Source organism: Acipenser ruthenus, chromosome 5 (assembly GCF_902713425.1).
Source record: "Acipenser ruthenus chromosome 5, fAciRut3.2 maternal haplotype, whole genome shotgun sequence".
Classification (NCBI taxonomy): Eukaryota; Metazoa; Chordata; class Actinopteri; order Acipenseriformes; family Acipenseridae; genus Acipenser; species Acipenser ruthenus.
The window spans coordinates 24,758,383-24,784,209 of NC_081193.1; the positions used below are offsets into that span (position 1 = coordinate 24,758,383).

The 25,827-nt window shown below is 41.1% G+C and overlaps 2 protein-coding genes across 5 annotated transcripts in view; one reads left to right on the forward strand and one right to left on the reverse strand.

Annotated features, from left to right (window-relative positions):
- The first annotated feature begins 1,608 nt into the window (after positions 1-1,608).
- Positions 1,609-7,691, forward strand: LOC117402819 (cofilin-1-like). Its single transcript, XM_034004316.3, has 4 exons — positions 1,609-1,767; positions 5,510-5,802; positions 6,103-6,179; positions 6,754-7,691. Exons 1-4 carry the CDS (start codon positions 1,765-1,767, stop codon positions 6,858-6,860), a joined length of 480 nt encoding a protein of 159 aa, XP_033860207.1. The 5' UTR covers positions 1,609-1,764; the 3' UTR covers positions 6,861-7,691.
- Positions 7,692-9,303: 1,612 nt separating this feature from the next.
- LOC117402817 (ribosome-binding protein 1-like) overlaps positions 9,304-25,827 on the reverse strand; it is a 45,283-nt gene continuing 28,759 nt past the window's right edge. For 3 of the 4 annotated variants that reach the window (XM_059023862.1, XM_059023863.1, XM_034921466.2), the window contains 7 exons: positions 25,546-25,617; positions 25,337-25,432; positions 25,129-25,212; positions 12,697-12,789; positions 11,389-11,475; positions 10,535-10,627; positions 9,304-9,808 (listed from right to left, as the gene is read on the reverse strand). In XM_059023862.1, coding sequence (XP_058879845.1) covers positions 9,770-9,808; positions 10,535-10,627; positions 11,389-11,475; positions 12,697-12,789; positions 25,129-25,212; positions 25,337-25,432; positions 25,546-25,617 — 564 coding nt within the window. In that variant the 3' untranslated portion in view covers positions 9,304-9,769. The remainder of the gene's footprint in view (positions 9,809-10,534; positions 10,628-11,388; positions 11,476-12,696; positions 12,790-25,128; positions 25,213-25,336; positions 25,433-25,545; positions 25,618-25,827) is intronic. The other variant, XM_059023864.1, reaches the window with a different exon arrangement.

Here is a 25,827-nt window from a genome sequence, read left to right on the forward strand (position 1 = left end):
ACCAAATATTTTAACCCTAAAATGACACTCCCCATATGAAAAATATAATTCACTGTAATGTAAAAACATATTTTTTTTCATTAAAAAGGTTATGTACCCTATAAATAACCAGACAGTGTCTGCGTGTAAAATAGCAACAACACACAAAATCGATTTTAAATATCTACCTTTCACCTTGCACAAAGCAGTGAGAGTTTTTTTTTTGTTTGTTTTTTTTTGGAAGGCTGTTGATTGTACAACATGCATTCTTGAGAAACGTTGTTCCACTACACGTCACTCAGTTACTGCTGTCTCAAGTCCACAAAAAAAAAAAAAAGAATTTGTTCTGGACAGGTGATTGGCTTACACACATCATCAAATATCCCAATTGGCTTAAACCAAGAGAAATGAAATCTGCAAAAAATGTATGCGCTTTTGCTGAAGATGCTTTCTCACTGCTGCCATTGACGTGTACTGATGTGCGTTAGCCGTCACATTTGTTTACTTGATGTTTGTTACAGTTGTAACTCAGAATGTACGTTTTGAAGTTACGGGATACGAAGCACGCATTTTTGTTTAAATGGACTATCACATAGCAGGCCTGTTTGCTATGCAAATGGAGCCCTGCAAATTATTCTGTAATCTATAACAAGACGCAAATCCCGGTTGCTGCAGAGTCTCAACCCCAATTTCCCTGAAGGCGGCAGCAGTCATTGAGGGGTCTTCATTGGGTGTGGTTGGAATTCAGCTAGAACCATACCCTCCAACTGTACCGATTTGGCCGGTACAACACCTGCTGTGGACTACATTTTGAAATCCACACTGTCCCGAGGAGGCTGACAGTGACTATGCCTTGTTGTGATATAACCCCTCAAAAACATAGGTACTGTATTTTAAAACAAACCTCATCTATGAAATCTCACTTGAATTTGAAACATATAGTACTGCCAAATAAACCTTACCAAATCACAGTCAAGGTAAATATAGCTATCATCACCTCGATAAACTAAACCACCTAAATAAAATAAACACTGATCCATTCTGAAAAATATATACTATTGCATTCCTGCAAGTAGCTGTGTTTTTATTAAAGTGTAGTTTTTATAATTTAAACGCCAAAACAACTACCTTAAATTTGCTCTAACCTTGTGAACTTTGGTGGAAATTACCTGTTTCTTTACTGTTCTCATAACCCTGATAATATTTCTACATATTATCGGTCACTCCAAGATAAAAGTAATTGCTGGTTGAGCACCTTGCTATGTCTGATTCACCTACCTCGACAAATACGTAAGTGACTGTCTTTTTTTTATTCTTTTGTCTGTTACACCTTTTACATTTTTTTATTTCCATATACGGCATTTGGATTCAACTAGTCTCCCATTGGCTCCTGGCTGCATTCTCTTACAGGAATAATTTGTTGCCATGAAGAATGAGAATAAATACACTAATTGTAATCGAACGTGTCACATAAGCCATTAATATCTCTAAACGGGTGAAGCATCTGGGGGGAGAAACATCTGTCAAATGTGACTGTTTAGGGTCACAATTCTCCATGTATTTTTGTGTTTTAAAAAGACCCGGAAATAAACCTTGCCCGGGGCAATTGTCGTTAAAAAAAAACTATAAAATGTAGGTGTGAGTCCGCTTGCTGTAGAGGAGACTATCCCTAATGACATACAACCAAAGGCGTACTTACCCAAGAGCACAGCTGAGTCGCAGCGTATCATACTGTAGTCTCATCTGCCTTTCTTTTGCGGTTACTTTGCACAGAAACTCGGCAAAATGGTAAGCATTTACATGTCTTTTCCCAAGCAGAATAAAGAAGTATATAATGTGATTTTGTTTATTTTTATTTTAAATTAGCAGTTTGTTTAATGGGGTTACAGGGAGGGTTTGGTTTTACGAATTGTGAAATTTTGGAGCAGGTCAGTATGCGCTGCCTTTCCTTCTGGTAGATATTTTATTGGTTTAACATATCCTTGTGTAACGTTTCTGCTTTTCTTTTGTTAGTTTTTTTTTCTATTGAAGTGTGTGCTACTGATAGCTTGCCGTTATAGTTTATAACGTATACCTCGTTTTCTTGGCAACAATGTGGGTAGATTTCATCGTTTGTACTGTCGCATTGTTTCAGTTTAATAAACCGCTTCAGACATGTGGTGCAAACAATAGGCTATTCGATTAAAAATGAAGGCGATTGAAAAAGCCAACGTCTTACTACGTTCTAAGATTGATTAAGATCCTACTTGTGCAGTGGTACTTAAAAAAATGCTGTCGATTTAGTCCAGACGTGTTGTGTATCTCCCTCCCCCTCTACTTCGTGCCTTTAATTAATTTCAAGTTCAACGAATTGACATTGTAAGCGGCTAGACGGGCGCATTTTTCTTTTGGTTTATTTTTATTTTAGTTTTTTAAAACTCCATTTGTCAATTCTATCAGCCCTTCACAGCAAACAGCAAAACATTAACTTGGCATTGAAATTTGTGTTTTCCAAATTATCAACCCTAAAGTGCTCAAACTAGATCAGTAAACCTAAAGAAATGAAACAAATTCATTTCAAAATAGTAATATAAGTTATTGATAATTTCTGGTTAAACTCTTAGTTTAGGATCCCATCATTTGTTAGACAGGACTCCCTGCCTCGTTTTATAGTTAATCACTATAAACAGGTTCACTTTTATAACTACTGACAGAAAAAAAATGGCCATAAAACTTTTGACTTTGTTTTCAAAGGTAACTAAAACTTTTTTTCAACAAGGTTTCTAGACTTTTAGTACAGTAGATCCAGGGATGACTTGTTATTAAATTACAAGTTCACCACTTTACGGACTGGTATCAACTTGTTCAGACAGAGAAGCTATTCAAGCAATGGGCGTCAGCAGGTATGTTGCTGCTTGCTGGAAAACTACCAAATTAACATTCTTCTGCCCTTCCCCATTGCTTTTCAGTGCTGGCGTTTGTAGTCGTGTCAGTGAAACTGGTAAAAAGGCAGAGAAGATGAAAGAAAATGGTGAACTTTGAAAACGTACTAAAGACGGCTTGTATTTCAAGCGGCCATGTACCACAGTTATGTTAAACGTTTTATAAAATGTGATTCCTGGTTGTAAATGCCCTTCGTTTACCCTGTAAGCACATGGCCATCTTCTGTCTAGGAGCCTTGACGATGAGATCTGAAGTTCTGCCCCTACTGCACCTGTAACGACAGGAGGTGATACACATTTGTTTTACAGCAAGAACAGCTTATAAGGGAACAACCCTCTTAAATGTTAAGTCCTAATATGGGAACTACAGCTTTTTTTAAATATCCAACTGCTAATATCTTATAAACCATTTCAGACGTCGTCTTCATATTTTCAGTCTTCTGGAAAGTCCTCGAGGGAAATCTACCAGTACCCTTTTAGTGTGACCTAAGATGGCTGCCACAGTGTCAAGGCATCATATCTCATTGAGACAGAGGCCTGGTATTTTCAGGGTTCTATGTGGCTGCTGTATTGGGGTCATGTGTTTTTTCTGCTGTGTAGAGTACACTTGGTGTTTGCCAGTAAAAATGTGTCTAACTACTTCACTGCCACATTGTTTTATCTCTGGTTGGCTGTATCAATCTAGTCCCATGTACAAGTCACAGCCAAACTCTAAATAGTTTGAGGTCTGGATTAAGTTTTGTAAAATACGTTTTTTTTTTTAAAATTTATTTTTAATTGGTCATCTGAATAGTATCAGCTTCTACTAATTCCTATATTCCCCAATACTTTGATCTGAAATCTAAAGTTGCTTAACACCAAACTGCAGCATGGTTAATTTATGTGTTAATGTTGCATATTAATCAACATTGGTAGAGTAGGTCCACCATGGCACTTCTCCAATGTAACAAGTTTGCAGTGTGTTCAGATTGTTCCCTGGTGATGAGTGAGGTGTCCCTTCTCCAATGAGTACACCTCCTAGGGAAATGTATTGGTTGAAATATTTAGCTGCTATTCAGAATGGCCTGTAGAGAATTCCACCTGAAACATCAGTTCAGTAAAGACTTGATTATCAGAACCTTAATCCTGATATTTACAGGACAGTCTATTACTGGATGTCTATTACTGGATGTGCTTTTGACAAACTCCTGCATAAAAGATTAATTCTCAAACTGAACGCAGTAGGGATTCAAGGAAATGCATGCACATGGATTAGGGAGTGGTTAACAGGTAGAAAACAGAAAGTACTGATTAGAGGAGAAACCTCAAAATGGAGTGAGGTAACCAGTGGTGTACCACAGGGATCAGTATTAGGTCCTCTGCTATTCCTAATCTACATTAATGATTTAGATTCTGGTATAGTAAGCAAACTCGTTCAATTTGCAGACGACACAAAAATAGGAGGAGTGGCAAACACTGTTGAAGCAGCAAAGGTCATTCAAAATGATCAAGACAGCATTCAGAATTGGGCAGACACATGGCAAATGAAATTTAATAGAGAAGTGTAAAGTATTGCATGCGGGCAATAAAAATGTGCATTATAAATATCATATGGGAGATAGTGAAATTGAAGAAGGGAACTATGAAAAGGACCTAGGAGTTTATGTTGACTCAGAAATGTCTTCATCTAGACAATGTGGGGAAGCTGTAAAAAAGGCTAACAAGATGCTCAGATATATTGTGAGAAGTGTTGAATTTAAATCAAGGGAAGTAATGTTAAAACTCTACAATGCATTAGTAAGACCTCACCTAGAATATCGTGTTCAGTTCTGGTCACCTCGTTACAAAAAGGATATTGCTGCTCTAGAAAGAGTGCAAAGAAGAGCAACCAGAATTATCCCCGGTTTAAAAGGCATGTCGTATGCAGACAGGCTAAAATAATTTAATCTATTCAGTCTTGAACAAAGAAGACTACGCGGCGATCTGATTCAAACATTCAAAATCCTAAAAGGTATAGACAATGTCAACCCAGGGGACTTCTTTGACCTGAAAAAAGAAACAAGGACCAGGGGTCACAAATGGAGATTAGATAAAGGGGCATTCAGAATAGAAAATAGGAGGCACTTTTTTACACAGAGAATTGTGAGGGTCTGGAACCAACTCCCCATTAATGTTGTTGAAGCTGACACCCTGGGATCCTTCAAGAAGCTGCTTGATGAGATTGTGGGATCAATAAGCTACTAACAACCAAACGAGCAAGATGGGCTGAATGGCCTCCTGTCGTTTGTAAACTTTATTATGTTCTTATGTTCTTATGTTCTTATGTTCTTATGTTCTAATTTCACAGAATTTGTTTAGGGGTTTTTGAAACATGACTTTCAGCAGCAGTGTAACATTTATACCATGGCAGGGAGGCAGTTTGCTTTACACATAGATAAGTGTGGTACATCCCAGTGGACCAAAGTATGTGCTACATAAAGTATGTACTTGCAATCCCTGTACTTTTCCAATATACTAGTATTCCAGAGCAGTCACACTCCCTTTCTATTTTTTTTAGGGCAGGAAAACCTGTTGTGAGTGGGTGGATGGGTGTGTGTTTAATTTACTGATGTTTGTTTGTTTATTTCTAGACTTCCGGAGTCAGTGTACATGATGAGGTAGTCATGCTGTTCCAAAATATGAAAATGAAGAAGATGTCATCCCCAGATGAAAAGAGGAAAAAGGCTGTATTTTTCTGCCTGAGTGACGACCTCAAATTCATCATTATCAGTCCGGGCAAAGAAATCCTGGTGGGGGATGAGAGCGATGATCCCTATGCTGAATTTGTTAATATGCTCCCTCGGGATGAGTGTTGCTATGCCCTCTATGATGCAAGTTACGAGACTAAGGATTCCAAGAAAGAAGATCTGGTTTTTGTCTCCTGGTAAGCTTTTTTTTTTCTAAATCTTCTGGTAAAACACTACCCAGTTTGTAAGAGTAGAAGATAAATGTTTCAGCTCTAAATGAAGGGAGCTAACATTGCTTTGCTACTGTACAATCCTTGATGTCTTTTGTCCTGAGAGGTTTATATTAAAACTCTTGTATGTGGAAGCACGGCTTATTTATTACAAATGCCCTGTTAAGTGATGGCACAGTGAGTAATGCTTTTCTCACCTGTGGGTGTCCATGTAAACACAAGTGTCTTGCGTCCTTAACCTGTTACTTCCTTGTTTTCATAAACTAGGGCTCCAGAAACTGCAAAAATCAAAAGCCGGTTGATTTACGCCAGCTCAAAAGAAGCAGTAATCAAAAAATTTACAGGTGAGCAGTCTTGACATTTCCTGGCTACAGACAAGCCTCTCATACATTAGCAGTTCAAGATGTTTTACTCCAAGCTTAATTGGCTTTGCATAGGCCTGGGCCTCTAACCTCTAGGCAAGCTTATAGGAAAGCCTGAAGTGGGTTTGATTTTCTATGTAAAGTTTGAAGAAAGACCCAAAACATCTAAACCTTATTATGAGCACCCAAGGGGCTGCTGAACTCTGTGTTTCACAGGTAGGAGGTGTGAAAATGATTTATTTTCCAGAGATCTGTTTTAATCAATTCTGTGCAATTCAGCAAGTTACAATGTCTTTCTAATGCTTCACAGTCCCCGGTTTAGTTAGATTTTAGAGCTTCTTGGGGCTCTGCGAAACCATCTCTTTCATGTCTTTGCTTTGTGCAGCAGTGTATGCAGGTCTTTGACAAGACCGTTTTTTACTGGTGTCTGGGAATCGAGATCTTTATGGGCTGTGTGGGTTACAGGACATTGCAATGCTGCTAAAGTTTAGCTACTGTTGATAGAATTGTTAAAGCCAGAACCCAAGTCCAACTGTCTCCCCTGTTTGTTTTCTAGGTATCAAGCACAGTGTGCAGGCTACTTCATGGGATGAGATCAAGGACCGCTCTGTCATATGTGACAAGCTCGGGGGAGTTGTCTCATTTGAAGGGAAGCCTGTGTAAATATCATGTTTATGGAAATATGTACTTTTCAAGAAGAAAATATCTCTTACTTTTTACTTTTTTTTTCTTTTGAACCTTGACCATTCCATTTGTAAGCCAGGCAGCATGACTCTGATCACCATCTTGCACCCATAAGAGGTCTTGGTTTTGTCAGCTTCCCCGTCCTGCGTCTAAATGCTTGAGCAAATGTGGACCGTATGGCAATGTGTGAATCTTCAGTCTTTATTTCCAATTGTGCACTGCTGGGTAGAAAATGCTGTCTTTCCATTACATCTATGCAGAGGAACAAATTAATTGATGGGCAATTAGTGCTGCTCTATCAAGGTTCCAGAGAGGAGGGGGAAGCTAAATGCTTTCTTTAGTGTAGGTTCTTTGGTGACTTTATTATATAATTAAAATAATAATAATTAAAATATAAAGGAAGCATTCAGTTTCCATAGAATACAGAACTGTCCTGTCCTGTTCACAAGCAGCATGCTTCCGAACTGTAACATTAACTGCATTCCTTTTCCACCAAACTTGCAGTACATTCCTTCTGACTGGGTTACGAGTCACGCAAGTCTTCCAACTGAAAGGCAACTTGAGAAGCACTTTTTTTTTTTCTTTCCACTGTAGTGTCTTTGAGGCATCTTCGGGTTCTTAATGAATAATCATTTCTTGTGGTGGTCTTTATGATTTTTTATTTTTCAGTTTTGCATTATTATGCAGCCAAATCAAAGTGAACAACGAAATTACTCGTTTTTTAAAATGGTATGGTGAAGATAATGTGTGGTTAACATCAGTGATTTGAAGGTGGCATTGTTGCCAGTCGTAATAAAGCAATGTATCAAACCTGCAGTGTGATTGGATTGATTTATTTATTTGAGGGGAGCTTGTGTGAGTAGGCAAATCTGCCACCACCACATCTACTACTGCTAATATCTCATAAACCATTGCAGATTCATATTTTCACTGCATTATGGAAATTTCAGGTAAAATCCTAGATGGCTGTCATATTGAGAGGGTCATATTTATTTTTTGTTTCCAAATAACACTGAGCTATTGGCTTCATAATTGCTACACATATTCTGCGCTACCCATAGTCAAGTTCAACTGTGGCTCTCATACAAGTTTAATAAAAAAAAAAAACTTATAGCTCAGAAACCATTTGAGCTAGTGACTTAATTTCTGCAGGATTATATTAACCCTGCATGCTAAACAGGTTGGTGATCATGATCCCTTCCCTCATCTGGCTGCCATATTCAAGGCATGTGACTAAATGAGTTCAGTAGAGAGACTGCACACTGAGTTTTTATCTTAAGGTTTGGTTCACTGTGGTCTTTGACTTTTTGTAGTTCTGTTAGAGGTCAAGGACACCTGTAATAATGTTGGTGTCCAGTAGAGCTTAATTTTCATTGCCACATTTTTTAACCTCTAGACCTCTAGATGTTTACTGACCATTCAATCTGATATGACATACAGCTTGAATTATGCTTTGTTTTTTGTTCATCAAAACTCCCTTTTCTAGTATATTATTTTTGAATGCACCATCCAGTGCTTTAGGTGGAAAGAAAGAAGTTTCCAGCCATGTTTTCTCAATTAATTAAAGCCCAACACTGGATATGGTATCTAATCTCAATTTGTGTTGCATGTAAATTGGATCCAAACTAATGCTGATCTGTGTAGCTGTATGATGTCACAAAGCTGTCTACAAACAACCCCCTCCCCATCACCAATCCTGCATCTTTTAAAAAGTACTGTTACTGCAAGTCTGAAGCTGCAGTTGCAGCTGCAACCCAAAGAGATTTTGCAGGGAGTCACCTGCTGATCTCAACGAAACCTAAATCTAAATACTACCACTGTGGAAGAGAACTATATTTCCAGGTTTAAGATTAAGTAACTATTCTTTGCTTAATGCATACGTGCAAATAGTTCAAGTGATATTTAAACAATGCATTTAGTTTTGTTAATTTAACTAATACATTGAGAAAACATTTGCTTACTGTACATTGCATTTGCAGGTATTGCAGTAATTGTGATGAACCTTGCTTTGGCTGTTTATTAGCACAAGTCATTCATATCATAATCTAGGAGAGTATATGGAGGTGATTGACCTGTCTGTCCATTGGTCACACTTGCATATCTACATTTATTAGTCCCAATTCAATTGTGATGAAATGAAGTTACTGGGAACATCAGAACCTTGGGCTATATGAAGTCATCTATTCACTTCACACTTACAATGAAGATGATAGGTGTACTGTAGATCATTTTTCACCATTCAATCCAAGATGCCATTATGACCCTGGGGATGCTTTGTGTTTGCTCACAGTTTGCTGATCTACTGGAAAGTAATGCATGTTTCTGTTGTCCACAACGTCAAGTTAAGAATGAAAGAATACTGTCGTTTCACGATATGGTGCAATATGGCGTTTCCAAAATGAAATAAAACATGCACAAAGGATGGCTACATTGTAGTTTATTGTTTCTTTAACAAAATTTGTGTTGGCAGCTAACTACAGAAGTAGAGGCACTTTTATTGCAACGGCTTACCTCAGCGTTCCTACTTCCAGGGTCCTCCTTCACAAGAAATTGCACTTTTTTGATGTACAGTTAACGTACATTTGGTTTCCCTTTTCATAAAACTATGACCATCAAGATATTCTGTTAACATAGAAGACAGAATGCACATACAGATATCCAACAGGTCAAAGCTATACCGATGGAATGTCATTTCAACAAAAATACTTTTAAACATGTAGCTGAAGCTTTCTCCCTCAAAATGAAATGTCTGATTCTCTAACTTTTCTTGTTTTTAAATCAATAACTACAGTACAATAAAGAGCATATAGATCAGGAATGCATAAAAACTATAATAATTGTAAGGCATTTTGGCAAATTGTGTAGTGTCTTTTCAGTTTCCAGCCATCTTAAACAGATGTTCCTTCCTTTGACTCTCCATCCTGATCCTGCAAGAAGGGGGAGAATTGTTAGTCTATTTTAGATTCTATGCTTAACACGGATGAAAAAAATAAACTAAAGCTATGCCACTTCACGTGCTGGATAAAAAGGCCAATGTGTTTCGCTTTCATTTAGAAATTGAATCTGATAAATTGCCATGTTCTGGAAGTAGGTATTGTCATAAAAGAAATACTTTTCATAAAGTGTTTTTTAAATTTTTTTATTTAGTAGGTCGCCAATCATTCTTTTGTTATTTTCTCCCCAATTTAGTAGTGTCCAATTATTTTTAGGCTCAGCTCACCGCTACCACCCCTGCGTTGACTCGGGAGGGGTGAAGACAAACACATGCTGTCCTCCGAAGCGTGTGCCGTTAGCCACCCGCTTTTTTACACACTGCAGACTCACCATGCAGCCACCCAGAGCTACAGCGTCAGAGGACAACGCAGCCCTGGGCAGCTTACAGGCAAGCCCGCAGGCGCCCAGCCCAGACCACAGGGGTTGCTGGTGCGCGGTAAGCCAACGACACCCTGGCTGACCTAAACCACCCTCCCCCCGGGCGGCGCTTGGCCAATTGTGCGCCGACCCCTGGGAGCTCTCATCCTTGGTCGGCAAAAGAATAGCTTGGACTCGAACCGACGACGTCCAGACTATAGGGTGCATCCTGCACTCTACGCGAGTAAAGCTTCTTTTTGACCAGACTAACCACAGTGAAGACCTTTCGAGTTGCCCATTACCTTTAACTGAGTGACGTCTTCAGAGTCAGAGGTCACAGAATCCCCAGCAGCTCTCGGTAAAACAAGTTCAGCCTGCAGATCTGACACGAACTTCTGAGATCAGAGATAATACAGGTTACAGCATATCTGTCCAGTCACCACATTATACTCCTTTCCTGTGCAGCACCCCATCAGCAGTGCTATGCGCAACAGAGGAAGTGAGTGCAATGCTTCATACTCAGTGTGGGAAACAAGGATCATGCCAATTAGATGTTTGAAATTATTATTATTTTTTAAGACTTGGTTAAATAGTGATCACATAACATTCTTTCTCCGCTCACTAAACCCTCCGACCCCTCTTGAGGAACTGCGCCCCGGATCAAGAGCCAAGTCGAGTCCCTGAATTCCCCTTTATTGTGCTTCACTTTAACTATATGCACAGTGCCTTCTCTCCTGGATAAAAGGGGTATTTTTTATCACCGACAGGCTAGTTTTTTTTTTTTTTTTATCACTTTACAAAATCAAACCAGGATTGCATCAACCACCAGGATTACCAGCACCCATAAAAAGAAGCGGTTGATTGAAACCAGAAAGGTGTCCTGGTACTGCAAAATGCTCTTTAAAAAGATCCAGCTGTGGTTTACCTTATCACAGTTTTCAGATAAACCCCAAAAGCCTTTGCTCAACCTGCCTAATCATACAATCCCGGATGATTAAACTCTCCAACCAGACTTTTTTTTTTTTGGCAAAACCAATCGGCCAGACTTGTCTACTCAAGCATCAACTCTTGTGCACTTAAGCTGTAGACCTGCCAAATGAGAACCCCCTAAAGGCAATGAGTAAAAGACGGCAGTTAAAAAAAAAAATAAAGTTACCTGATCAAACTCGCCAGCAGCCGGTTTCTGCCTTGGTGTTGGTTCATGGTCTAGTTTTTCTACAGTTTGCTCCAGCTGAGATTTAAACTAAACAAAAACAAACAAATTAGCATGTATTCAATAAGAATAATAGTTGGACTGAACTCTTTTAAAACATGTGAAAAATGTGGACTGAACTCCGTTAAAACAGGCATAGAAATAAGACTTATAGCACAGCAGCAATCCATTCCAGGTTTTACTACAAGCTTGGTTAGTCACAGAATATAGGTAACACGATCAGGTGTGTCTTATTAAAAACTCCTAGAAAAATCAAGAATTGATCAAACTGCTATGCAATGAGAGCCTTGTTTGTAAAAGCACATTAACAGAACTTTGAAAATGTAAATTGAGCCTACTTCCTGGAAAACTAGCCTCAGTGAAGATTCAAACGTGACTGAGAGAATTTTACACAGCTGGTAAACACAAATTGTTTTGGATTATGAAAAATTATGACCTTTCTGGTTTTTAAACCAAAAATGAATAATTGTAATATAATCTCTTAAACATTATATACTGGACTGGTACTTAGAAATGCTTATTTATTGAATGCTTGGAACCAAGTTATTTCCAGTGATGAGGGATTATTAATGATGCAAATTCTTTGCTTGTACAGATTTTTGTGAAGACATGCAAAACAAATGATAACCAGACAATCAACATCATAGCTGGCTAAACCGAGTTAATACACACGTAGGCAAGACAAGCTAGTGATAATGAGCAGTTTTTACCTTTCAGGAAGTACTGAATCATACAGTACATGACCGGGTTAAGGGAATATAGGACCATCGCCAAGTAACGGTCATCAAAATCAGATACTTTACAAAATGACACGTAACTTACAGTAAATCACTTTAAATTGTCATGTGTTTAAAATGGGGTCAATTTTAAAAACAAGTTAAATGCAAATATCCTTGTAAAAAGTTTCACTATTTGTGCAGTTTTACCATGTTTTCCCTGTGGTTATAACCATGCATTTACCATAGTGTTCCGTGTTTATTAATATGCTTTACCATGCCTTGCTATTCTTTACAATGCTTTCACTCTGCTTTATTACACTTTGCTGGGCTTTTACCATGGTAAACTTTAAGGGTAAGGATACACTTGAACATTGTATTTTTCCAACATAACTACTCTCTCTCTTTAAAATAATATATATTATAGTATGTGTGCATGCTTTATTGGTTTGAAGCTAAATCATCATTGAAAATCTGTCTAGTACTTCCTGAAAAGGCTCTGTCGAGTGCTACCCTCAGCACACAGTCTCATCACCTTGTTGAGTTCCAGCTCAGTTTGGTCAGTCTGTGACTCAACTGCTTCTCCGTCTTGTACATGGTTCATCATTTCACTCAGGTGCTGCCTCACCTGGAATGAAGGATCAGGAAGCTCTTGCTTAATACAAAGAACACGGCTCCCTTCATGGGGCTTACTTGTATTGGCTTGAAAGGCATAAAAACTGGTGGACTAATCAAATGTTATATCGTTCTTTAAAAGAAGTCTGAGCCAAGGAAATAGACCAGTGTAACTTCCTTCTTTTATATTTAATACATATATGTTTGTATTGTATTGTGTTTTGTGTTTTATGTTGACCTAATGGTGCCGTGCTTCATAAGTAATACAGTATACAGACACCAACGATGTAATCTGTGACTGCTGTTCAGGTTAATGGGCTTTTATTTTCTATGTACCTAGATTGTGGAATTCCTAAAGGCACTTGTGTCAGCCTAATTGCACAGTTCAATGTATGCCTGAAAACAGAATCGTAGATGACAGTACCACAATCCTGGGATGTTTGCATTAAAAAGTGGGTTAGACACACCAGTATCCACTAGGGTTTAAATGTTAGGGTGTAAGCCTCAAACTCGCAGCAAACCTATAGCAATCGCCCATATATTGGTCCCTCCCCTCCCCATCAGTTTGTACAATTTTCAAATAAGAACATAAAAAAGTTTACAAACGAGAGGAGGCCATTCGGCCTATCTTGCTTGTTTGGTTGTTAGTAGCTTATTGATCCCAGAATCTCATCAAGCAGCTTCTTGAAGGATCCCAGGGTGTCAGCTTCAACATTACTGGGGAATTGGTTCCAGATTCCCACAATTCTCTGTGTAAAAAAGTGCCTCCTATTTTCTGTTCTGAATGCCCCTTTATCTAATCTCCACTTGTGACCCCTGGTCCTTGTTTCTTTTTTCATGTCAAAAAAGTCCCTTGGTTGACATTGTCAATACCTTTTAGAATTTTGAATGCTTGAATCAGATCGCCGCAGTCTTCTTTGTTCAAGGCAGATAGATTCAATTATTTTAGCCTGTCTGCATATGACATGCCTTTTAACTTTTTTGCGGGACTTTGTCAAATCTAAATAAACCATGTCATATGCTTTGCAATTATCCATTGTCGATGTTGCATCCTCAAAAAAATCAAGCAGGTTAGTTAGACACGATCTCCCTGTCCTAAAACCATGCTGACTGTCTCCCAGGATACTGTTACCCAGTGGCGACTCGTGGCTTGAAAAACTGGTAGGGCACAGCTCCTCCTCCGCCCCCCTAAAAAACCAAACTAACGAAGCGAAACCGCGCTCAAACTCGATGCCCGATTTTAACCATTTTTATGTAAACATTAAGCTAGCTTTCTAACATTACCAGATCTTTCATCACAAACAGTTCTACGCCAGATTGTCACAATCAAGAGAGCTGCAAACAACACTTTACAGGCAAGGATCTCTTATCGAAAGCTGCATCTGCACTAACCTGGGGGCCGTTTCCCGATAATGGTAGTACTTGAGGTTTCAAGATCATTTTCACGATTGACTGCAGCTGAGTTCGATCGATCCTCACGTGCGTTTCCCAAAACACCTCGTGAAACTGCATCTTCAGAATGACCTTAAGTGCATCGTAGAAGGTGTAGTCCCAGCAAAGGTGATGAAAAGGACGGGGAGTCAATCACAAAATAATCGATTTGTTCAATATTTTCTATGTGATTTTAATAAGAATAGGCCTACATTTAAAACTCACTTGGAGTCGAATCGAGAGTTTATATTGTACGACTGAGTAAAGGAATAGAATAAAACTTAAATCTACTCATCTTATAAATGTGTGTTTGTGACAACCACATTAGTCTGCATAATTGATTTATTCTCACGGTATTGTGTAATGATTTCTCTGTCACTAAGTATAGGCTATCTAACGGGCTTAAGTTTGTTCTTATGTTGGCATTAATTCTTACTAATCTACTGTGTGGGCGGCATCTGTGACAATTAAGTTCCACAATTCTGAATTGCAGCCATACTGCCAGATACAGCAAGAGGGGGGTGTTCTCGCAATGCATTTATGTACGTTCAGAGGCCACGGAGCCAGGGGGGGGGGGCACCCATGTCATGGCCCGAACACTTTTAAGCAGGTGAACAGAAAACAACAAAAAAAAAGGCGCTCAAAAGAATTCGATTTTTTCCTACGGTCCCTGGCCGTGACGTCTCAATTCAGCCTATCCAAGTAACCATAGCATCTTCCAGATATTATTTCAATTTCCATTTAAATAATTTGTTATCTTACATAAACTTTTTATTACTAAACGTTTTAGTTATGCCCTCACATTATGCGTCTTTATTTAAGGAGCCTAGCTTCAAAACGATAAAATTAAACACTGCTCATTTTTTATTCTTAATAAAATTCCCTATTTTTTTATTTATTTTTTGTTAAATACAAATGTAATAAATTCAAAACACAGGCTCCCGAGTGGCGCATCCAGTAAAGGCGCTCCGCGCAGGATGTGCCCTATAGCCTGGAGATCGCAGGTTCGAATCCAGGCTATGTCACAGCCGACCGTGACCGGGAGTTCCTAGGGGGCGGCGCACAATTGGCTGAGCGCTGCCCGGGTAGGGAGGGCTTAGGTCGACAGGGGAATCCACGGCTCACCGCGCATCAGCGACCCCTGTGGCCGATAGGGCGCCTGTGGTTCTGCAGTGGAGCCGCCAGATCTGTGTTGTCCTCCGGCACTATAGGTCTGGTGGCATTGCTGTGGATCTGCAGTGCGAAAAATGACGGCTTGGCAGAAGCACGTTTCGGAGGACGCGTGTTCCAGCCGCCGTTTCCCGAGTCGGCGGTGGGGTTGCGAGCGGTGAGCCGGGGATACAGATAATAATTGGGCATACTAAATTGGGGAGAAAACCGGGGTAAAAAAATTGGCGACGACTAAATTTTAATAAAATAAATAAATAAATAAATAAATAAATAAATAAACAAATAAATAAATGAATTCAAAACACAAAGCAACGCAATATAGGATACTGTTTCAAAGTAGGAGTTGTTAAACTAAACTTAAACCAGAATTTTAATGTTCGATGGCGCCACCCCACCCCACCCCCACCACTTCAAGCGGCACTCCGCAGCCCTTGTGTGCGTTCACGACTCACATCTCTCCTCACGATTACCCCAGACCACTCGTGAACCCACGATGCCATTCACAAACTACATGACTAACGATGGTGTTTGGGAAACACATCAGATTTGACACATTGCTCTTACGTTTGTTTAGCTCAAGTTGCTTTGGGAAACAGCCCCCTGAACGTTTGAAAACGGAAGTATCGTCACACTCTACGTAGCTGTCTTTTTGACATTTTAACAGGGCTAAATCAAATTCACTCTGTTTTAAGCACACATTTTTGCTGACTGAAAAAGTGAAAGTCTCACACGAGAACAAATATAACTGTGAAGGGTCTTAAACACTCGGGTTATGTTATTAAGGTTTGAAAGTTTGAAATAAACTGCGCACTTACATACTTAATAAACCCTGGCAGCAGTGGCGTAGCCAGGATTTTCTTTTCGGGAGGGGATGGAAATTGTAACTTTAAGGCGGTGCAATTGGCAACCTGATTTCTTATTCGTGCATTGACATTTTATTTTAGAAAAAATAAATAACCAAATACACTGTTGTGTAAAACAGTTAAAAAAATTTCAGTTTAGAACATTTCTGATTAAAAACAAAAAAGGAAATTAGAAGAACATACAAAAGTTTACAAACAAGAGGAGGCCATTCAGCCCATCTTGCTCGTTTGGTTGTTAGTAGCTTATTGATCCCAGAATCTCATCAAGCAGCTTCTTGAAGGATCCCAGGGTGTCAGCTTCAACAACATTACTGGGGAGTTGGTTCCATACCCTCACAATTCTCTGTGTAAAAAAGTGTGTAGGAGCCAATTAGTATTTTTTGCCTATATTATTTATGAGAAGACATATTTTGATACATTATATTTGTCTATTACGCATTTACAGTAATAGGGTAGTATATCTTTAATAGAGCGAGCTTTGTTAGGTTCTGGGGCTCGTGCGCTTTTGTATAAATTCGGAAAATAACTGTCACTTTTTACTCTGTTGTAGACATAGCTTTGGAGCCTCACGGTTTTCTTACCGTGTCGTGTAATCTTCGTTATTCTGTGGAAATTACCAGTCAATAACTTATCTGTTATTACGCTGAAGATCCTGTAAAATAACTGTGAATACTAACCTGTGGAAACCTGAGGAATAAAAGTTGTATTGCTTTATTTTACTACGGAGTCTGTGTGGATTGGATAACGTTAGATGGATACGCGTCAGCCATACCAGCCCAAGCTATGCAAATTTGGATTTTACACATACATATAGTAAGAAAACCCAGCTCCGGTTGGAAAATTGAACGTGTAAAAAAGGAGCTTTTGGATACTAGGACAAGTACAAAGAAGGATACGGAAGGTCGCGTTGAATGGGCAAACTCGACAGCAAAGTAAGTCCTGTTCATTTCTCAGTGTAGCCTTCGCTATTTATGTCACAGTAAAAAGGGATAGTACAGTTCCGGATTTATCTCCTTCGTTGCTAGTTCTATGTGTCGGACGTCGTGAAGGAATATTAGTGGAATATTGGACCATTTGCTGTATTTAGTGTGACGCAGCTATACTTTGGAAGTGCTTTGGAACGTACTGTGCTAGCTAAGCTACGTCATCATGGATGGTGATGAAGCGTTAGCTGTTTTACCTGTGGTTAAAAGGCAAGTGAAACCTACAGTGAAAGCTATGGAGGAAACGCAGAATCGTCTCATCGGCTCACGGAAAGCCAAGCTAGGTCAGCTGACAGGCAAAATGAATGAGATGCATCTTTTAATGGATGATGATGGTAACTTGGAAGTAATTAAGAACAAGCTGATGATTGAGCTCAGCCAGCTGTTTGGGGATTTTTGTGAGCTAAACACATCAGTAAAATGGTTACTTCAGCAGCAATCAGAGAAGGAAATGAATGACGATCAGCTTAACTGGTTTGAGCCCAAAGCTAGTTCATTCAGAGAATTCATAGAGAAAACAGAGGTATGGATGGAAGAAGTCCATCAACGTATGGAGCAAGTTAGGCAGTGTGATGAAGAGGTCCAGCCATCAGATAGCATATCTAGTGCGTCATTTACTACTCGGAGGAAAAAACAAAGTCACGCTGGGCTTTCTTCACAAGCTTCATCTTCTGCCTCATCTGCACGTTTAAAGGCTGAAGTAGAAAGAGCTGCTTTGCTAGCTCAAGCAGCTGCTCTGAAGCAAAAGCAAGCTTTAGACAGACAGGAAATCCAGCTAAAGGCTCAGAGAGAAGAGCTGGAGTTACAAACCGCTTTAGCAGCCTCAAATGCTAAAATTAAGGTTTTGGAAGAGTTGGAGGGTTTTCAAGTCCCTCCCAAATGCCTGAGTGATGAAATGAACTCCTACCTGGAGTCACACAAGGTCCTACCTGCTATGAAAAAGGTTAGTTATAGCAACAAAGATGAAGAGTCACTTGAAGCTCGAAGCCAAAGCCAGCCTACCTCTACCGCCGTACGTACTGCTGTGGAGGGAGAACAACAGTTGAGTTTCAGTAACCAAAGAACACCTACCAGTGCCGCTCTGCCAGAAGATGATGTTACAGGGACGTTGTACAGTGTCATGCTGCGACAAAACAATATCACAGAATTCCTAATGAAACAACAAAGGCTATCTACACTACCACCATTGGACATACCCATCTTCAAAGGGGACCCTTTGGAGTACAAGCTGTTCATCAGAGCGTTTGAACACGGAGTGGAGGATAGGACAGATAGCAGCAAGGACAGACTTTACTTCATGGAGCAATACACCAATGGACAGCCCAGAGAGTTGATTAGGAGCTGCCTCCACATGGATCCAGAACGAGGGTATCGTAAAGCGAAGAAGCTTTTGGAAGAGCACTTTGGAGATGAATACAAGGTCTCTGTGGCATACATAGACAAGGCTCTGAGTTGGTCTACCATTAAGTCTGATGATGGAGAGGCACTCCATTCGTACGCTCTCTTTCTCACTGGATGTTGTAATGCCATGACGGATATGGAGTACATGGAAGAGCTCGACAATGCAGCTAACATGCGTGCTATTATTGCCAAACTTCCATACAAGCTGAGGGAGAGGTGGAGAGGCATGGCCTATGATATACAGGAGCGGCAGAAACGAAGAGCAAAGTTCAAAGACCTTGTCAACTTTGTCAACAAGCAAGCTAAGATAGCACTGCACCCGCTGTTTGGAGACATAAAGGATGCCGCTGCAGTGAGGGGACAAGTGAAGTCTCATACATACTCAAAGTCACACAAGACAAGTGGTAGCAGGAAGAGTTTCACCACAGCTGCCACACCGGTGGACAACCAGACGGAAGGCACAGAGTCTAGGCCTATGGGAAATAATTATGGCAGTCCTAGCAGTGCATTTAACAAGCCCTGTCTCTTCTGCCAAGGTGATCATAGCATGGAGCTGTGTAAACAGATGAAGAAGTCTCTTCACAAGGAGAAGATTGACTTTCTACGGAGCAAAGGGCTATGCTTTGGCTGTCTGAAAAAAGGACATATGAGTAAAACTTGCAAGGAGAAGCTAAGTTGCAAAGTATGCTCGTTGACACACCCTACTGTGTTGCACATGAAGATCAAGGAAAATGCTACTCTCAAGAAAGAGCCGGAAGAGCCATCAGAAGATGGTGAAAAACGGTCAGTCACCAGTGGTTTCGTTGGAACAGAGAAGGCGATCTGTGGACGCACCAAAGCCGGTGACGCTGACAGCATTTTGGCTATTGTACCCGTTCGAATCAAGTCGAAGAAGGGCAATAAAGTGGTGGCTACCTATGCTTTCCTTGACCCAGGCAGTACTGCCACTTTCTGCACTGAGGAGCTTATGAGTGAGCTCAATGTCAACGGTAGGAAGATAGACATACTGCTGAGAACCATGGGTGAAGAAAAGATTGTCAGCAGTCAGGTTGTGTCAGGTTTGGAGGTGAGCAGTCTGGAGGACAGCAACTTCATAGATCTTCCAGATGTCTTCGCTCAGAAGACCATTCCAGTGAGCAAGGAGAACATCCCACTGCAAAAGGAGGTGAACAGGTGGCCTTACCTGGAACAAGTGCGACTCCCTCATATTGACGCAAAGATAGGGCTGCTGATAGGGACGAACACGCCAAAGGCAATGGAGCCATGGCAGGTCATCAATAGTGTTGATGATGGACCTTATGCAGTGAGAACCATACTGGGATGGACTGTGAATGGTCCTCTTAGAGAAGACACAGGTAACGGGATAAGAAGTGGACTGATCCAGGTAACAACAAACCGAATATCAGTGGCCAGGCTGGATGAGCTGTGGAGTCAGCAGTTCAAGAATGACTTCCCTGAGTGTGGTCAGGATGACCAACTGGAAATGTCAAGGGAAGACCACCAGTTTATGGATTTGGTCTCACAGTCTGCCAAACTAGTGGACGGATATTACAGCATTAGGCTGCCGTTAAGGAATGAAGTGATCAACATGCCGAACAACCGCAGAGTAGCTGAACAGCGCGCTCTGAATTTAAGAAATAAGTTAATCAAGAATCCCTCGTTTCACGCCGACTACACTGCATTCATGGGTGACATCATCGCGAAAGGCTATGCCAAGAGGGTTACCTGCGAGGAGGCCAGCCGCAATGACGGAAAGGTATGGTACATACCACATCACGGGGTGTACCATCCCAAGAAGAAGAAGATCCGTGTGGTGTTCGATTGTGGGGCATCGTTTCAAGGTACCACATTGAATGACCAGCTGCTACAGGGGCCGGATCTCACCAGCACTCTGATAGGTGTTATCACCAGGTTCAGACAGGAGCCAGTGGTGATTATGGCTGATGTGGAAGCCATGTTTCATCAAGTGAAAGTGCCAGCTGAAGATTCTGACCTTCTCAGATTTCTCTGGTGGCCACAGGGTGACATCAGACTAGCCATGGTGGAGTACAAGATGGTCGTGCACTTGTTCGGTGCAACGTCGTCACCAAGCTGTGCCAGTTTTGCCCTCAGAAAATGTGCCGAAGACAACAGAGAACAGTTTGACGCCAAGGTGGTCGACACAGTGCTGCACAATTTTTATGTCGATGACTGTCTGAAATCAGTCAGCTCAAAGGAAGAAGCTGTGTTATTGTATCATGACCTGAGAGCCATCTGTGCAAAGGGAGGATTCCGACTGACGAAATGGATGAGTAATTGTCGAGGTGTACTGTCTGCTATTCCTGAAGAGGAGAGAGCCAAGGAAGTCAAGGACTTGGACCTGGAACAAGATGTACTCCCTGTAGAGCGAGCATTAGGCGTACAGTGGTGTGTCCAGTCTGATACCTTCAAGTTCAGAATTGTCATTCAAGACAGGCCTTTTACCAGAAGGGGTATCCTTTCTGTAGTCAGCTCGATCTATGATCCTTTGGGAATCTTGTCGCCAGTGGTTCTGCCAGCTAAGAAGATCCTGCAAGAGCTTTGCAGAATGAAGCTAAGCTGGGATGATGTCATACCAGATCAGCTTGCTCAGCAGTGGTATGACTGGATGAAAGAGCTCCATCTGCTGAAAGACTTTGAGGTTGAGCGGTGTTTTAAACCTGCAGGCTTTGGAGACTCCTCATTCGCTCAGTTGCATCATTTTGCAGATGCGAGTGAAGAAGGCTATGGTACAGTGAGCTACCTGCTGCAATGGAACAGCTGCAATCAAGTACATTGCTCCTTTGTTATGGGGAAGGCCAGAGTTGCTCCGCTCAAGACAACCACCATTCCTCGCATGGAGCTCACTGCAGCCACTATGGCAGGACGCATGGATAAGATGCTGAGAAGGGAGCTGCAGCTGCAGCTCAAAGATTCCGTGTTTTGGACAGATAGTACTGCTGTACTGAAGTACATTAAAAATGAGACCACTAGGTTCCACACCTTTGTGGCCAATAGAATATCAGCGATTCTGAAGATGTCCGAAGCTTCGCAGTGGAGGTACGTTAATACTGCCAAGAATCCAGCTGATCATGCGTCGAGGGGACTGAAGGTGGATTCCTTCATGCGAAATGAAGCCTGGATCTCAGGGCCAGACTTTCTTGTGAAGTCGAAGGAGGATTGGCCAGAGTACCCAGACCTCCCTGTAGATTCTGCCATGGAGGACCCAGAGGTCAGAAGGGATGTTGTTGTGTACACTCTGACTGCTGAAGAGGAGTTGGATACAATTCAGCAGATGATGGAACACTTCTCTTCTTGGATTCGTCTTAAGAGGGCAGTGGCATGGGTCCTCAAGTTGAGAGGCACTCTGGTGCGTTTTTGTCAAAAGAGGAAGGAGTTGAGTGTGGCCATCGCTCAGTCTGAGGATGATAAGAATCGACAAAAACTTGTGCTGGACAAGGAGATGCAGAGCTTCAAAGCAAGCCTAGACAAGAGAAACGTCACTGTGAAGGACCTTAAGGACGCTGAGTCGGAGATTATCCGCTACAGCCAGAGGAAGAAGTTTCCTGAGGAGATATCCAGCCTGCAGAAGGGTGAGAGTGTGAAGAAGAGCAGTCATATTTATAAGCTCAACCCTGTGTTACAAGATGGAGTACTTAGAGTCGGTGGAAGACTCAGTAGGGCAGCTATGCCTGAAGAATCTAAACACCCTGCCATCCTATCGAAAGACCTCCATGTGGCAGAGCTTATCCTACGTGAGATCCACCAGGATGTGGGTCACAGTGGTCGCAACCATATGCTATCCAAGCTGCGCTTAAACTATTGGATTCCTGGTGCCAATGCAGCTAAAAGAAGAGTTCTATCCAAGTGTGTTGTCTGTCGGCGGTTTCATGGTGCTGCTGGGCGACAACAGATGGCTGATCTACCCCAGGACAGAGTCTTGCCGGATGAACCTCCATTCACTAACACTGGTGTAGACTACTTTGGTCCGTTTGAGGTTCGGCGTGGAAGAAGTGTCGTGAAGAGGTATGGGGTTATCTTTACCTGCATGGCTATCCGGGCTGTCCATATTGAGGTAGCGTCATCTCTGGATACAGACTCGTTTATCAATGCACTTCGCCGCTTTATAGCCAGAAGAGGTCAAGTGTCATTGCTTCGTTCAGACAACGGAACTAACTTCATTGGAGCTGAACGTGAACTTAGGGAAGCAATCAAAGGATGGAATTGCTCCAAGATCAAAAACACTCTCCTTCAGAATGGAATCAAGTGGATGTTCAACCCCCCTACAGGATCTCATCATGATGGTGTCTGGGAGAGGTTGATCAGGTCAGTAAGGAAGATTCTTAATGCCACTTTGAGAGTACAAGTTCTGGACGAGGAGGGCCTTCACACTGTTCTGTGTGAGGCAGAAGCTATCATCAATAGTCGTCCGATTACTAAGGCATCCAATGACCCAAATGATCTGGAGGCGTTAACACCTAATCACCTGCTGCTCCTCAAGATCAAGCCATCTCTGCCTCCAGGGCTCTTTCAGAAGGAAGACATCTACTCTCGTAGAAGGTGGAAGCAAGTCCAGTACATGTCGGACCTGTTCTGGAAGAGGTGGACTAGGGAATATCTACCTCAGCTACAGGAGCGCCAGAAGTGGTCACGTGCGTCGCGCAACTTCGTTGTTGGAGATGTCGTGCTGGTGGTGGACGACTCAGCACCTCGTAATTCCTGGGTCATGGGAAAGGTCATCCAGGTTGTGCCAGACAGACATGGATTTGTACGTCAGGTCCGCATCAAGACTAAGACCAGCGTACTGTACAGACCCATCACTAAGGTCTGTCTACTTCAAGAAGCTGAATAAGAATGAGACAGTGGTAAAGACTGTTCTCCTACGGTGAGTCATGTACTAGTAACCTCTGACTCCAGGTAATGTAAGGTAATTGAAGACTCAAGATTGCTCAAGAAAAGGTTTTCAGTTAACTTGGCTCCTTGTTTTTTATTTGGTTAGTAATTGTTTTGTGATTTAGATAACAATTAGGGGCCGGTATGTAGGAGCCAATTAGTATTTTTTGCCTATATTATTTATGAGAAGACATATTTTGATACATTATATTTGTCTATTACGCATTTACAGTAATAGGGTAGTATATCTTTAATAGAGCGAGCTTTGTTAGGTTCTGGGGCTCGTGCGCTTTTGTATAAATTCGGAAAATAACTGTCACTTTTTACTCTGTTGTAGACATAGCTTTGGAGCCTCACGGTTTTCTTACCGTGTCGTGTAATCTTCGTTATTCTGTGGAAATTACCAGTCAATAACTTATCTGTTATTACGCTGAAGATCCTGTAAAATAACTGTGAATACTAACCTGTGGAAACCTGAGGAATAAAAGTTGTATTGCTTTATTTTACTACGGAGTCTGTGTGGATTGGATAACGTTAGATGGATACGCGTCAGCCATACCAGCCCAAGCTATGCAAATTTGGATTTTACACATACAAAGTGCCTCCTAGTTTCTGTTCTGAATGCCCCTTTATCTAATCTCCATTTGTGACCCCTGGTCCTTGTTTCTATTTTCAGGTCAAAAAAATCCAAAAATACAAAGCAAAGGACTTGAACTTTTAACATGCGCATCAGATTTAAATTTCATATCATGATAATAAATAAAAATAACTATATATAATTTAATTCGTACTTACGGTTGTTCATTTTTGTTAACTAACATTTTGTGTTCAAAGCAAAGCAAATTATTTTATTTAATCTCACAAATCCTGACTAATTTAATTACCGTTTGACTGGCACAGGACTGCCAGTGGTAGCTGCTAGCTTGTTGTCTTCAGGCGGTTCATAAACAGTTTTCTGCCGTTTAGACAAATTAGGGCAACCAAAACAAAGCTAATTTAATTATTTTTTCCTTTCCTCTACCACTGTCAGGCCATGCTTCACACAGTGTTAGGTCACGTTGCGCGTCCGTTTGGACTGTAAGGTGTAAAAGCTGTGTGCATTGTCCAATCAGAAGAGTTCAAGGTTGAACCTCTCATGAATGACAGTAAATAGCCCAATCACAAACAGAAATTTGAAACGCGCGCTTTGGCAGACAGCAAGCACGTCACTGGTCAGTTGTGAGTGGTGGTTCATGTGTACGCTAATTGAAAGCGGTACTGATTGACACGTATTGAGGCCGCCAAAAAATATATATTATATATTTTCAGCACTTTTTTTTTTCCTGTAACGCCACTGCCTGGCAGAAATCTGGGGAGGGGGGGGGGGGGGGGGGGGGGGCGGGACATGTGACCAGGTGTGTCCCCCTACATGTCGCCGCTGCTGTTACCATATAGGTAATTTTCCATTTTGGATCTTATTATAGTTTCCATAAGTTTACATATAATATAAGTCTGACTTATTGGTCTGTAGTTACCTGGTTCAGTTTTGTTTCCCTTTTTGTGGATTGGTATTACGTTTGCCTTTATAAAAATGTACTCCATGAAAACATGTCTAAAAATGGAAAGGGCTCTTACCAAAGCAAGCTCTTCACTTTGTTTCTGTACTTCTGATTTGGCTATTTCCAGCTGGCTCTGAGATTCTGATAACAAGACCCTTAACTAGAGTGGGGAGGGGAAAAAAAGGAATTTCAGTCAAATACACCCCCCCTAAACCATATAAACACATTAGAGGTGCCAGCAATAGGAAACAGAACTGTAGAATATTCTTTGTAAATTGACTTACCAGAGATACCTCTTCAGAGTAATTCTGACATTCTGAGTGTGCAGCTTCCAGCTGGTTTTCCAACTGGGCTTCCAAGAGAGACACCTGCTCCTTCAACTAAACAAACACAATAACAAAGCCTGTGAGCAGAATGACCTGGCTGCATTTACGTGCTAACTCAGTGCTGTTGATGAGACCTGCAGTATGAGCCTCTGTAGATAGCTGCATACCTGTTCTGTGCTTTGGCATTCTAGCTTGAGCTTCTCCATGGCCTCCTCCAGACCCTGCACCCGTCCCTGTGCCTGTCAAAGAAACAAGCCCTTGTTACAATTCAGAGAGAAAGAAATTATTCTGATGGGGGTATAGATCTATCAAATATACAATACAATACTAAAATCAGACCATTTTTTATAATGTATTTTGAAACCTACAAACATTTAAAAAATGCATCCTTACATTTAGCTACGCAATTAACTTTGATATCAGTTTGTTTACTATATACAGTGCCGTGA

Excerpts from the sequence above, each read along its gene's own strand:
- LOC117402819 (XM_034004316.3), top strand. Across the intron at positions 5,803-6,102 it reads GATCTGGTTTTTGTCTCCTG|GGCTCCAGAAACTGCAAAAA; the intron begins GTAAGCTTTTTT and ends TTCATAAACTAG. Across the intron at positions 6,180-6,753 it reads AGTAATCAAAAAATTTACAG|GTATCAAGCACAGTGTGCAG; the intron begins GTGAGCAGTCTT and ends TTTGTTTTCTAG.